Below are 13270 nucleotides of genomic sequence, written 5' to 3' on the forward strand. Positions count from 1 at the left end.
GCCGTTGTTTTTTTTATCTTCTACTCAGGCTACCTAACGTGATTGCCTATTTTGAGTGTCGGTTTCTTCTGGTAGTTTGACAATATGATAGGCACCAGCCCCACAGAGTGTGCCAATGAAAGGAGCGGTAAGGTAGACCCAGATAGCCTTGTAGTTGTTTGCAGCTATGGCTGGTCCCAAAGTTCTTACAGGGTTCATGGAACCTCCCGTTGTTTCCCTGTAATAACAAAATAAAGAGGGAAGTACTTAAATAATGCCAGATGTTAAACTAGAATAAGATCTAAAATCTCTCTCATTAAGGGAGGCTATTATATGAAGTAGTACCTACTCATGTGTTTTAAGTGGGTGCAGTGATCACAAATGTTGGGTCCAATAACCTAACCTTTTGAGCATTTAAAATAAAACTCCACGTGGCACATTCTCATGGATCCACTAATGTATGATGTTTGGTCCACCCCTTGATGCATCCACATCAAAATCAAAAAAATCATTCTGATTGGTCGTAAAGATGATGTTTATTTGTATATTGCCAAGGGGTGGGCTTAGAATAGTGCCAATTATCAGTCTTTTTAATGGGACCCACTAAACCACATGGAAATGGGCTTGCATATGGTAAGGAAGGTAGATTGAATTTATCGTCTATTTAATTAGATTTATTATAGTGTTTGTGATGCTGTACCCTGCAATTAGTATGTTGAGCATGACTGTGGCGCCAACAGCAACACCTGCTAGCTCTCTCACCTGCATAGATATAGAGGCAACTATGTCAACATGAAATCACCAAAGTACCCTAAACTACAAAATCCTTTTTGAACTTCGAGCAAGAAATCCTTTTTGACCCCCCCATTATAAGACACTCACAGCTCTTGTATCGGTGGCCACTGCTGTAACAACGAACATGAGGTTGAAGCTGATGATGAGCTCCAAAGCAAATGCCTCACCATATCCCCCAGACGGAACAGTAACTCCACCTCCCATGTAAGGATGGAAAATACCCTTAAGTGCAAAGGCAGCACATATGGAGGCCATCACCTGTGCTCCTATATACATGGGTACCTGTCATGTGGAACTAATTACTATCATTCTAGAATGATCTAGATTAACAACAATACATGTTGGTTACTACAGTACCTGTTTCCATGGGAAATGGTTGAGGGCTGCAAAGGCTATGGTGACAGATGGGTTGAGATGGGCTCCTGAGATGTGGCCTGTGGAGAGTATAACAACCATAGCAGCGAGTCCTGTAGAGGTGGCAAGGCCTATAAGTGTCTCTGAGCCATGTGTCTTCTGGTTCACAATACCTGTAGCTGTTCCTGCAAATATGAGTATAAGGGTGCCTATGAACTCTGCTCCCACCTGCTTTTACCACCAACCCATAAGATAAAACATGGGTCAGTTCTCACGATAAAAAGTAAATTTTTTCATTTATTTATCAAGTTTTATAAGACAAACAACATATCAATGTTGCTAACAACCAACACTTGCATTCGACGATAGCACTTCTCGTATACATATTATCTATACAATATTGTTACATGGCTCAGTGGGACTATATATATTATTTGTATAAGTCTATACTTCATTTTTGGCAAGGATGACTTCATCGTGGAGATCATCCTCATTAACATATTTATATATATAGTTAGGCCCAAAATAAAAGTCATAATTAGCTGAAACAGTAAGGGTATTTTGTACTTATAAAACTTTATCAGTCCATATAGACCACATAGAGATCATGTTAGACAATTGTATTGCATACTTCATTATCCATGATGCTATGGAAATCATATTCACAAATTTGGACCATTCCAACATTTCTAACCTTGTGAAAATTTGAGTTGAAAAACATAATTTTAAATGTTCTAGAAAGACTACCTTTCGTGCAAGTGATACATTAGGTGGCGGCAATGAGCAGGTAAAAGCTCTGAAGCTTCCTTCTTCCATAGCCAATGCATCCACACTAAAACACTTGCAGCTATTAAGAAGGGATCTTCTAGAATTTCCATTTCTTTGTGTCTTGAACCCACCACAGAGAGGTACCCCTGATGTGGTTGGTGTCGCAAGAGTAGAGGGGACTGAAGCAACATCATTTGAGCTTACCATTACTCCAAAACAAATGGAACCAAAAAAGAAAGAAAGGTACTCTAAAGCCCTTGTTTCTTATTTGTGTATATTGATGGGCTCTATATATACTAAGTAAGGTGTTGACTAGAGAATCCAATAGACCAAAAAAAGAGAGGGGAAGGCAGTGGCAACAGTTGAAATGGGTGATGGTGGTGTTGGGTCTTGGGAGTGGATGGTGGGGGCATTCTCACACTCTTTTGAAGTTACTGTTGGATTTGGTAGTTTAAACAGGACCATACCTTTGGTACATGAATCATGAGTTTCCTTTATCAGCCTCTTAAGTCTCACAACTACCAAATAAGTCAATAAAAGCTCTTTTGGTCTGAAATTGTTTAAGTAAAAAGCTTGTGAAGTTCCATAAAATATATTTTTGAGAGAGAAAATTGGTTTGGCCAAGGACAACCAAGGTAGTCAAGGTTTAAAATCTTGTTTCAAGTTTATCTTTCACTCAAGAGAAAATTGGGTCTGTCTCAATTGAAACATTTTCAGACATTCTAAAACCTTTTGATGTAATCGAAAATTTTAAAGTTACAGGATTAATGTTTTATTCCTCTTGGCTAAAATTCAAATGTCTTGGACAAGACATAATGAAACTTTAAACCACGATTCGAATTAGAACAAACATGTGAGTTGAAAGTTCTATAAGAACACAAAGCAAGCCAAAAATAATATTAATTGAGGTAAGATTCATTCAACTCATCTCAAAATTTTGGAATGCAACTTTGAGGTGTTTGTTTTAAATCAAGTTCAAAAAATTGACAACAACTCAACTTTGTTCACATTATTCTACTTTCTTTTCCCTAAGATTTATTATTCAAACAGAATCTCATTGTTTTTTAGTTACAATAAATATAAGTAGGGAATAATCTTTTGTTTAATTAATAACTTAATATAAGGATATTTTAGGTTATTAATAAAACCCATTGTACTATATACTAAAGGTGACCATTTTAGTGCCACTAATTTCTTTTAAAAAAATTTCCTTTGTAATATTTAATATTTCTATTAAAAATATTATAATTGAGGGCATTTATGTAATTTTATTTCTCTCAAAATCAGAACTACCTTGAGTTGGCAAACTTTACAAAATCTCTGTATAACTTTATTTTCATGTTAGAAATTTTGTTAGTTATCAAGATAATTTTAAAATATAAAAGTAATATTTTATTTTATAGTATTAAATATAGATTATTTCGAATGCATGAATAGATCTATTTAGTGATATTTTTCTAATTTAAAAAAATTATTTAATATGAATTTTGGTCACACTACTATAATAACAACAATTATTATCAATAATACTAAGCCACATATCTATATCAATTATTTATCTTCAAAAAGAAATTTTCATGATAATTTTTGTAATTTTGTTTAGTAGTAAAAACAAATCATTGAAGAGCATGTTCAAAATATTTGTACCCTACAGATTAAAAAAAATCTTGATAACTATAGTAATAAATAAATAAATACTTTATTCACAGTGAAGTTGATTGATATTTACTTTGATTTAAAATATCTATAATGTTCTAAAAAATCTGTTTAAAAAAAAAAAATTAAAGTGTGATAGAAAATATTAGCATATTAATTTAAGTTGTATATGCTTACCCAATCAGTAGTTTATTTATTATTCAAACTTTTTATATCATACGCGTAGATACATACACACAAGTCAAGTAAAATAACATAATAAAATTGATACATTCGTCTAATAATGAAATCTCCATAGTAAATAATAAATTAAGTATAGTGTTTTTCTAACTCAACTCTGACAGAATAACTCAAAATTCACTGACGTGGCATGTGCAAGTATAGTAGATTATTTCCCTCAGCATACACAACTGCACATCCCCATAAACATGTGTAGTTGTGTATTCCGAGGGGAAAATTTATGAAGCAGGATCCCTTGACTCTAGGGCTTAAATTGGTACAAATTTTATCTGAAATCTGAGTGATCTGAATTCGAATTTAGTAGATTTGGTTTCATCAAGTATGTCCAAATTAAAATATAATTTGGAAATGGGTTGATGTCCCTTAACCCAAATCGGATTCAGGTCGAATACTGTTCCATCACTATATCTGTCAAGATTTGAATGATATATTACTTTGCAAGATGTATTCTTATATTTTTTAAATCATTTTTTATCAACCAATAATAGTTGCGATTAGTGGTTAAGGTTTCTCTTAAAATAAGAGAAGTCTTAAATTTATCAAGTTATCATTTAGTCTCATTTTAACAATTTATTTAAAATAATCTTAAACGGTTTGACATTATCCTACCCAACTGATTTGAATCAATAAATTCGATCGGATTGAATTCGTATATAATTTTAATAAAAGTAAAATGATTGAGATATGATCTTAGTTAGTGTGATCCGAGTCGAATTCAAATAAGAAATTTGGATATGGATATGGACACACTCATATCGCTCGACTCCTAAGAATGAATCATGAAAAAAGCACATGATTCCAACCCTGTAAATGCAAAATCTAATGACTGAGATTTATCCTCAAGATAAGTATCTATGAGATTTATGTTATCAAGATACTAATAAATCTCAACCATTGGATTTTGTGTTTAAAGGGTTAGGATCCTGTGTTTTTTTCACGAGTCATCCCAAACCAGTAATTATTCGCTTAACTTAGAAGCTATGATCAGTCAATATTACATCGATATTTAGTCTTATAAGACATTGTTCGAAAACGTAGTTGAAAGAACCTTCAACCTTAAGTGTCACTCTGATTCTTCCTGTACCCTTTGATATATATCAAGAATCCAAAAAAAAATTCTTGACCATCCAATTGAATAAAGGAATAGCCCTATATTTTATAGGAGGATCACAATTTCATGGTAGTTTCTTACTGTGATGTTATAAGACTAATTGATAAAAGAATATTTAGAATGACATGTATTCTCTTTCTTTTTTGACTTGGTTGGCTCTCCTTTGCTTTCATGTACTTTTCTTGTTAGTAAATTTATGGCTCAAAACCAACACCTCTCCTTTTTCTTTGACATCCATGTGAATTAGGTTCTGGCTAGGTAGAATGTTTTTTTATTATAAGATATGGTATGTTATTCTAAGGATGTCTGATTGAACAGCCTTACTAATTTTGCAAATTATAGATACATCCCTCAAATAAAAAAATAGTCATTTTATTATTATTATTATTATATTTTGACCCAAATTGTCCTGTAAAATATCACAAATAGGCATTAAACAAAAATCTGTGAGAGACTTGTGCTTGGTTGTCCTTCTATAGATTGTTGCAAATTTTTTTCCGTGCTTGATTGCCATTCCTCAATCGCAAATCAAATCGTAATACTCATCTCTTTAACCTCAAAAGTCTCTCCTTCATTGAACCTTCAAATCTTATATAGTATTTTTGAAAAAGTTGAAGATATATTTTTGGGTTTTGCCCACTTGAATCTTAGGAGCACATGTTAAACTACAATACATACACTTTGGAAATTGGAATATGAGGGTATTTTGATATTAAAAAAATAAAATTTAAGGGCATTTTTGATAAAAAAATGCAATTTTCAAAGTATGTTTATTGCACTTTAACTTGTGCCCTAGGGGAACACATTAACAAAACACTATATTTTTTTGGGACCTTTGGAAAAAGAGGTTGAATGGATTGTAGACAATGTCAGATAGGTTGAAGACAAGGCATTTAGGTAATCTCAATTAATTCTTTTATAAAAGACCTTGGTAATGGGTATGTCATTAGTTTGAAAACAAACGGGTATCTCAAATATTTGGTAAAACTCTAAAGGAGAAAATGTCTAGATGGTCTAAAGGAGAGGGTGAATGGGTTGGTGTGTCTTAAATTTCTTCCTTGTAAATGCAACTTAAAACCAATGATGGCATCTTGCACTACTCATGTTCATAAATGGAGTTTCATCTTTCTATGCATGCGGGCATCTCTAGAGAACTATTGGTCATGGCTTGCTTTAGACTCAAAAGGTCACCTCCCAAACATGATCAATAATGTTGGAATTTTTTTTTTTTTTTTTTTGTTAAAAGAGGATCTAGCATCCTCTCCTCACCATCACCCCTTGATGTCGTCACTACACTTGTACTTTTAAGAGACCTTGGGATTGGCACTTTGAAGCAATCCTAAATCCCTATTGAGCTTAAATTGACTAAGTCCTATATCGTCTCATGTTCACTCCGAGTTTTGGGTTTAATTAAGTTTTTGTGTGGATTGACACTTGTGCAATCCACAATCCCTATTGAGCTTAAATTGACTAAGTGTTATATCATCTCATACAAGTTCAAGCCAAGATCGCTCTGAGTTTTGGGTTTGATTAAGTAATTGTGTGGATTGGCACTTTAGCACAATCCCAAATCCCTATCAAGCTTAAATTGACCAAGTCCTATATTGTCTCATATAGGTCAAAGCTGAGTTCGTTATGAGTTTTGGGTTTAATTAAGTTGTGTGTGTGTGTGTGTGTGTGTGTGTGTGATAAGTAAGCTTGCCATGATCTCAATGTTGCATTTTAATATGTCAAACAACTAAGCTATAGGTCTAAGGTCGATAAAGTTGATCATACGTCTTTTCTACACTCATTTGTGGATCATAAGGATATTGATAACTTTGACGGTCCAACTCAAAATCAATTTGGAGATGTGAATTGGGTGACGTGGAGAAGAGAAATGCCCGTTTTGATACCATATTAAATTTGGGGGTCGAACTCAAAACCAATTGACAATTAGTAGAGGGGTCCAAGAGCTTATGAGGAGAGAGACAAGACACTGAGTGTCCAATGTGGGACTAAACTCAACATATACCATTTTGACAAATCCATCAAATAATTTTTGGTATATAACTGATCAATTATCCAACCCATAGTTTAAAGCTTTGTATCATTTTAGGATCCAAACAATGGATTTCTTAATGAAGAGGGAGTTTTGCACATCCAATTGTTGTCTAATGTATTAGTGGATACGGAATCAGCAAACCACATTCTCATTCATTGTAGGGTGGCAAACAAGGTATGGACGCATTTCCTGGGATTATTTGAAGTGTCACTTTGCATGCCGGAGTCCATTCGTGTACACTTTGAGTCGAGGTTGCACATGGAGAGTTATTTCTCGAATATGAAAAGGGTGCTTTGGAGTATAATACACCTCGCCATTTATAGGGCTGTTGAAGGAGCACAATAGTAGGAATTTTGAGGAGAAACCTTCAAGTTGTACGGAACTTAATCTAACCATTTTAGGCCTTCTCTTTTTGCAGATTTCTTAAGAAGATGAGATTGGATTTGTAGCATTACGAGAGATTGAGCTTCATGTAATGTTTTATGCTTGATTGGCTAACTCAACCGATCTTGCTTTCTCTTCTCTATTACTAATGAAAATATTTTACTTATCAAAAAAAAAAAAAAAAGGTCGATCGAGATCAGAACAAAAACTATGAGTATTTTAAAGGAAAAAAATCAGTTTGTATCAAAATATTTCGATCGAGAGTCTCAAACTTTCTCTAAACTCAGACATTGTCTCAAGATGAACCTTGATCCAACCAATCCCACCCCAAATTTCGAGTTTTAACATTTTTTTGCTTTAATTTTGCTTGCAACTTTTGAGGGCCATGTGATTAAATTCCAGTTACAAACACAAACTCACTATTTTAAAACCTGACTCCAAAAGCCCAGCTCACTAAACCCACATCCCAACTCCAAATTCAAGCCACAATTCCAACCATGCTTTTAAAACTCGGTTTCGTGTCTCATCCATGTCGGACACCGAGTCATCTTAGACAATTTTTTCGATATGTCTGAGATATCTCGTCCAAAATTTTCAAATATGAACCTAACGTATTAAATATAGTTCTAAAAGTTGACTTGTGCGTCCGTCTCATTCATGCTTGATATCGAGACGATTTGGACGATACGTCTCAGTCTCAGACAAGTTTTGAAACCATGATTCCAACACACCAGATCCACCAACTTAATTCCAAATTCAAGTAATAAATCCAATACACCAAAACACACAACCCGAATCCAAAATTTGACCAACAATCGCAACAAACCAAACCCAAAACCTACCCAAGCATCCATATCCGTTGTGTTCAAAACCTTGGTCTGGTGTATTATTGGGTTATCGGGTTCCCAGGGACACTCACTAGTCATCACCCAGTAACATTCTGGTTCATTAAAAAACCGGGGGTTCATTGCAACAAGTCTACGACCCACAAGAAACCAAATCGGCCGGTCCGATCGATTATAAGAACACAAAAAAACGGTTCATTTTATTTTCTGTAAGAAAAGATAAACAAGATGATCGGAGTAGGGAAGATCAAACAGTACACCAACGTCCTTGAAAAACCCCTCAGCAAAGGCAAACAAGAGGTGTTTTTTATTCTCTCTTTTTCTTCGATTTCTCTTATGTGATTGTGCCCTAGAAATTAATTATCCCTTTCGATTCACTCCACTTTTTGTGATTCAACTTAAATTCATTTGGGATATTTTGAAACCCATTTCTTTATTGTTTTTTATCCAATTTTTTACTTACTTAGTTAATTATCTGAATGTAATTTTGATTTTCTTTATCTGATTCTTTTGCAGGTTAGTTTGAGTGCTTTTGCGTTCTTGTTTTCAGAGATGGTGCAGTATAATCAGACTCAGGTTGACAACATTACCGAATTAGAACGAAGGTGACAATTAATTTTCATAATATTACTGACCACCCTTTGTAATTTTATTTTCATCAGAATTTTTCACAAATTTTCTCAATTGGGTTTAATAAATTTTATAAATTTATTAATGGTATTAATCTATGTTGCATGGATACGGGTACGATCATATGGATGTTGGACAAGAGCAAACATATGTTTAATGCAATATTTGCTATTAAAATCTTAATTATGATCGGTAGAGCATGTCATCCATGATAAATGCTAATCGATATCTTACTATAAGAAAAGAAAAAGGAAGTTGTAGTCTCACAATAGAGTCTGTGTGGACTGTTAGAATCTGATATGTGTCTGACACAGATACTTATCTTAGCGCATATCTGAGACACCCAAAAAATGTGATATTATCACAATAAGTATTGATAAGAAATGAATATTGTTGAGTGTATATTTTCCTCCACTCTCAGGTGTGTCTTACTCCAGTTAAGCCCTGTGACCCTCTTATATTCATAGTTCTCCCCTCTCCAACAGATCGATCTATTGGAGTAGTTGGTTGGTTAACATGGTATTAGAGCACTAGGTTCGTATAGGTCACGGGTTCGATTCTTTCCACTCTTATGGGTGAGGGGAAGTGTTGAGTGTATATTTTCCGCCATTCTCGGTAGTGTCATATCTTAGTTAAGCTCCATGACCTCTTATATTCATAGTTCTCCCCTGCCAACAGATCATTCTTTTGGAGTATTTGGTTGGTTAACATGGTATCAGAGCACTAGGTTTGTATAGGTCACGGGTTCGATTCTTTCCACCCTAATGAGTGAGGAGGAGTGTTAGAGGGTATATTTTTCTCCACTCTTAGGTGTTTCATACCCCGGTTAAGCCCTATGACCCTCTTATACTCATAGTTCTCCCCCTCTCCAACAGATAGGTCTTTTGGAGTAGTTGGTTGGCTAACATATATAACAAATTGTGATAGATTATGCCACTATGCTATATTGTATTTTGTGTTGTACCTCCAGAAAATGTTAGGTATTTTATGGTAGGTTATGATACATGTTGGTACCATGGATTCATTTTCTTGTTATCTTGATCAGGCTAGAGGATGCTGGATATGCTGTTGGAGCAAGAGTTTTAGAACTTCTCTGCCATAGGGATAAGGTATAAAACTTCCTTTTGTGATACCGTGTGTATTTTTGCGATTTGGGTAGCATGGGCTTGATGTTTGGAGTGTTCATAGTAACTTGGTATTAGTACATTCAAGCTTCAAAATTACTTTCAATGATATATTGATCAGATCATGTGAAGGAATGTTGAAAATTTTCTAATGTATGATATTCACTTCTACTTGGAAGACTTGTATTAATTGAATTTGAAATGGATCTCATCTCTATGTGTTGAACGGAAATTGTACTGCTGTTGCTCAACTAGGTAACAAAGAAAACCAGATATGCTTAATTCTGATGCTGATGTTGGGATTGTTGGGTTGGATTGATGGCCAACCCAAGCCCAACCTGAGCATCAAATCATTGAACCAAAGACCAACCCAACCTGAGATCAGCATTGAGATACTCAACCCTAGCTCAATCCAAGTTTTAATTTGGGTGAGTTAGATTTAAGAGAGAGAGAGAGAAACCTGTCTAGAGTTATTAGGTGTTGTAATTTTGGGGTTTTATGGAATGGAAATGAAGTTTTAGGGTTAGGATTTCTGGTGGGCAATTTTTAAAAGCCGGGGCTAGAAGATTGAAGTTATGGGATTGTTTTTGGGTCTTAAAAGGGTTGTAAGAAGTTGTGCTTTTAGGATTTTTATGATTGGATTTAGTAGAGAAAATAAAGAGGTAGGTGTAGAAAAATTAAGTAGGTTTACTTGTCAAAAAAAGAGTGTAGTCTCATGTCTTAACGTACCTACTTTTATAGTGTCTCACCACTCCCATGGAGGTCTTGCAGAGAGCAAGGTAAATTCATATTTTAATCAACTCAATTCCATTCAATTATGCAGATTACATACCTTATTTATAGACTCAGATAGATTGTCTTTTCAATGTAAGTTTTTGCATAAATTTTTTTATTACATGATGAGGTAAGGAATGGTTTTGCATATTGTATATCTTTATATTATTTCATATATTTTAACACAGAAAAAAATTATGTATCTTTTGCAATCCTGCGATTGGATTGAATCCTGATTCGAATCAAATCCCACTCATCTTTTGGTTTCCTATTTGTTTCTGAAAACCTTTCTATTTAGAACTAACATCATTCACAAGTCACAATGGATCCCTTGCCATTTATGACCTGTACACCTTTTTTTTTTTTTTTAATTATCAATAATGGAGATTTTATTAATGAAAGAAAGAAATATAACAAGGGAAGATATATTTCCCTTGGAAGCTACTAGAGCACAAACAAATATGATGGGGTTAACACTAAATACCTTAGCACCCTTTTTGTATGGGAAGGCTGGACTTGAACCCACAATCTCAAAGTTGCAATGCAATATGTTACCCACTTGTCATTCGTCACCTCCTCCCGATTAATAGGAAAATCCTCTGCCTAAACCCCTGAATCCTCATCTTAGTAGTTGACTGAACAAAATGCGAAGTATATTGCAGACAAAAATTGGTGATGTTGACTTCTTTATATACTGATCTTTTCAATATGATGCTACAGGGAAACAGAAGAGAAACACGATTATTGGGGATTTTATCCTTCGTTCATAGTACAGTGTGGAAGGTGTTATTTGGAAAAGTAAGTATTTTTTTTCCCTCAAAAACACTTCTTTTTCATTTCTAAAAGTTCCACTAAGCTAAGTAATGTATTATCTACTGTAATTGGTCCAAATTCATCATCATCGAAGCTTTATCCTGAAGATTTGGGGCACTTAGTCTATGTTCTATTAGTTAAATCTTCACATAAGTTAGTGAAATTCCAACCCACTTATGGTTCATGAAGACGTGAAATCAAGGAAATGCTGAAACCAAAAAAGGAAAAAAAAAAAAAGAATCAGGAAAGGGTGGGTGGGGGGTCTTTTTGTTTTTTGTGTTTGGAAAAAATTGTAAAATTACCAGGCATGTATGATTGCCACACTTTTGTCATTTGTGTTCGAGATAAAGGGTGATGAATTTTTTTTGTTCAGAGCAACCTTGTTATCATTCTTCTTCTTCATATAATAATAGGTTGCTGACTCACTTGAGAAAGGCACCGAACATGAAGATGAATACATGATTAGTGAAAAGGAGCTCCTTGTGAATCGGTAATTCTTTTACTAAGTGCTTGTCAAACCAATTTAAGGAGTAGTACTTTTAGGTTCATTTACCAACTGCTGCTTCCTATTGAAGGTTTATTTCTATTCCGAAAGACATGGGAACATTTAATTGCGGAGCATTTGTTGCTGGGATTGTAAGGGTGAGTTTAGGATACAGCTGAGCATTATTTTGTTGGCTTTGTTTTACTTCAACTGATTATTATCTGCGAGTTGATATATCTAAACAACAATTGGTTTTGTGAAGGGTGTTTTGGATAGTGCAGGCTTTCCTGCTGTAGTAACAGCTCATTTTGTACCAATGGAGGGTCAGCAGCGGCCTCGGACCACCATTTTGATAAAGTTTGCTGAAGAGGTAAATCCTTTTCGTTGTGGATCTAACAACGCCTGTAAAATGCACACATATTGTGGGTAAACTTTTCTCTACACTATGCATCATGAACTATTTGAATGGTATAGCAGGATTAATGTTGTCGAACTTAAATAGTTGGGATACATGTAACAAAGATGAACCCATGTATCTGTTGGTAATGGGTATTAACCAAGATACTGTTGAAGACAGTCTTTGAAGACAGTCCACTACGCAAAATTCTGCTGAACATGCCACCTCTGTCATTGAAAGCTTTGATATTTCTTGTTAATATGCCAACTCCTAATCTTTTTTTTTTCTTTTTTAAATGTTTTAGGTACTTAAAAGAGAAGCGAGGTTGGGCTGATGTTTGGATGGAGATCTAATAATCATCTTGTTGAAGATCCTTTAACAATGACACGGTGTGATGTTTAGCTGATATATTGAACTAAAAACAACTGCCATGCCAACTTATGCAGGTATTTGATACTGAAATGGAAATCCAAATTCAATCTAAGATTTGTTGGGCTGGAGTTTTCTTCATATCCAACCATGGAGGAAACTGATCAAGTAATATTATAGCAGATTTGAAAGATATATTTCACCATGAGGTGTGACATAACATTTATGGTTTCTGCTTCCTTCCCCTGTGTAGTTTATTCAATTGTGATAGTTTTTTAACCCTTGGGATCGATTTTTTTAGTCTCAATAAACTGACTCAAAATTCACTCACTTGACGTGGCGTGTGCACAGAACCATAGATCTTTTTTTGTTGCGTATCCCCAAGAAAAATATCAATGGTTTTGTGCCACGTCAAGTGAGTGAATTTCGAAACAGTTTATCCTTTATCTTATATATATATAAAATAAGTTTGGAGTATTAGTGACCTTTACATGTTGGATGAA

General features: G+C 34.5%; 2 protein-coding genes across 2 annotated transcripts; one reads left to right on the forward strand and one right to left on the reverse strand.

The window, feature by feature from the left end:
* Positions 1-33: 33 nt before the first annotated feature.
* On the reverse strand, positions 34-2143 carry LOC147397341 (aquaporin NIP6-1-like). The gene is made up of 5 exons (XM_086450199.1): positions 1876-2143; positions 1132-1356; positions 862-1056; positions 680-741; positions 34-217 (listed from the first exon to the last, which is right to left on the reverse strand). Exons 1-5 carry the CDS (start codon positions 2101-2103, stop codon positions 34-36), a joined length of 894 nt encoding a protein of 297 aa, XP_086306325.1. The 5' UTR covers positions 2104-2143.
* A 6177-nt stretch (positions 2144-8320) lies between these two features.
* Positions 8321-13046, forward strand: LOC147397342 (uncharacterized). The gene is made up of 8 exons (XM_086452921.1): positions 8321-8476; positions 8693-8781; positions 9852-9915; positions 11425-11502; positions 11931-12007; positions 12093-12159; positions 12264-12371; positions 12703-13046. The coding sequence occupies exons 1-8, from the start codon at positions 8405-8407 to the stop codon at positions 12730-12732; spliced, it is 585 nt and encodes a 194-aa protein (XP_086309047.1). The 5' UTR covers positions 8321-8404; the 3' UTR covers positions 12733-13046.
* Positions 13047-13270: the final 224 nt, after the last annotated feature.

The sequence above is a fragment of the Akebia trifoliata genome, chromosome 8 (assembly GCF_017979445.1).
Source record: "Akebia trifoliata isolate Shusen 1 chromosome 8, ASM1797944v1, whole genome shotgun sequence".
In the NCBI taxonomy this organism is placed as follows: domain Eukaryota; kingdom Viridiplantae; phylum Streptophyta; class Magnoliopsida; order Ranunculales; family Lardizabalaceae; genus Akebia; species Akebia trifoliata.

Excerpts from the sequence above, each read along its gene's own strand:
- LOC147397341 (XM_086450199.1), bottom strand. The coding sequence starts at position 2,103 with ATGGTAAGCTCAAATGATGTTGCTTCAGTCCCCTCTACTCTTGCGACA. Across the intron at positions 1,357-1,875 it reads ATGTATCACTTGCACGAAAG|GTGGGAGCAGAGTTCATAGG; the intron begins GTAGTCTTTCTA and ends TGGTAAAAGCAG. Across the intron at positions 218-679 it reads CTCAACATACTAATTGCAGG|GGAAACAACGGGAGGTTCCA; the intron begins GTACAGCATCAC and ends TTGTTATTACAG.
- LOC147397342 (XM_086452921.1), top strand. The coding sequence starts at position 8,405 with ATGATCGGAGTAGGGAAGATCAAACAGTACACCAACGTCCTTGAAAAA. Across the intron at positions 8,477-8,692 it reads TCAGCAAAGGCAAACAAGAG|GTTAGTTTGAGTGCTTTTGC; the intron begins GTGTTTTTTATT and ends ATTCTTTTGCAG. Across the intron at positions 12,160-12,263 it reads TTGTTGCTGGGATTGTAAGG|GGTGTTTTGGATAGTGCAGG; the intron begins GTGAGTTTAGGA and ends GGTTTTGTGAAG.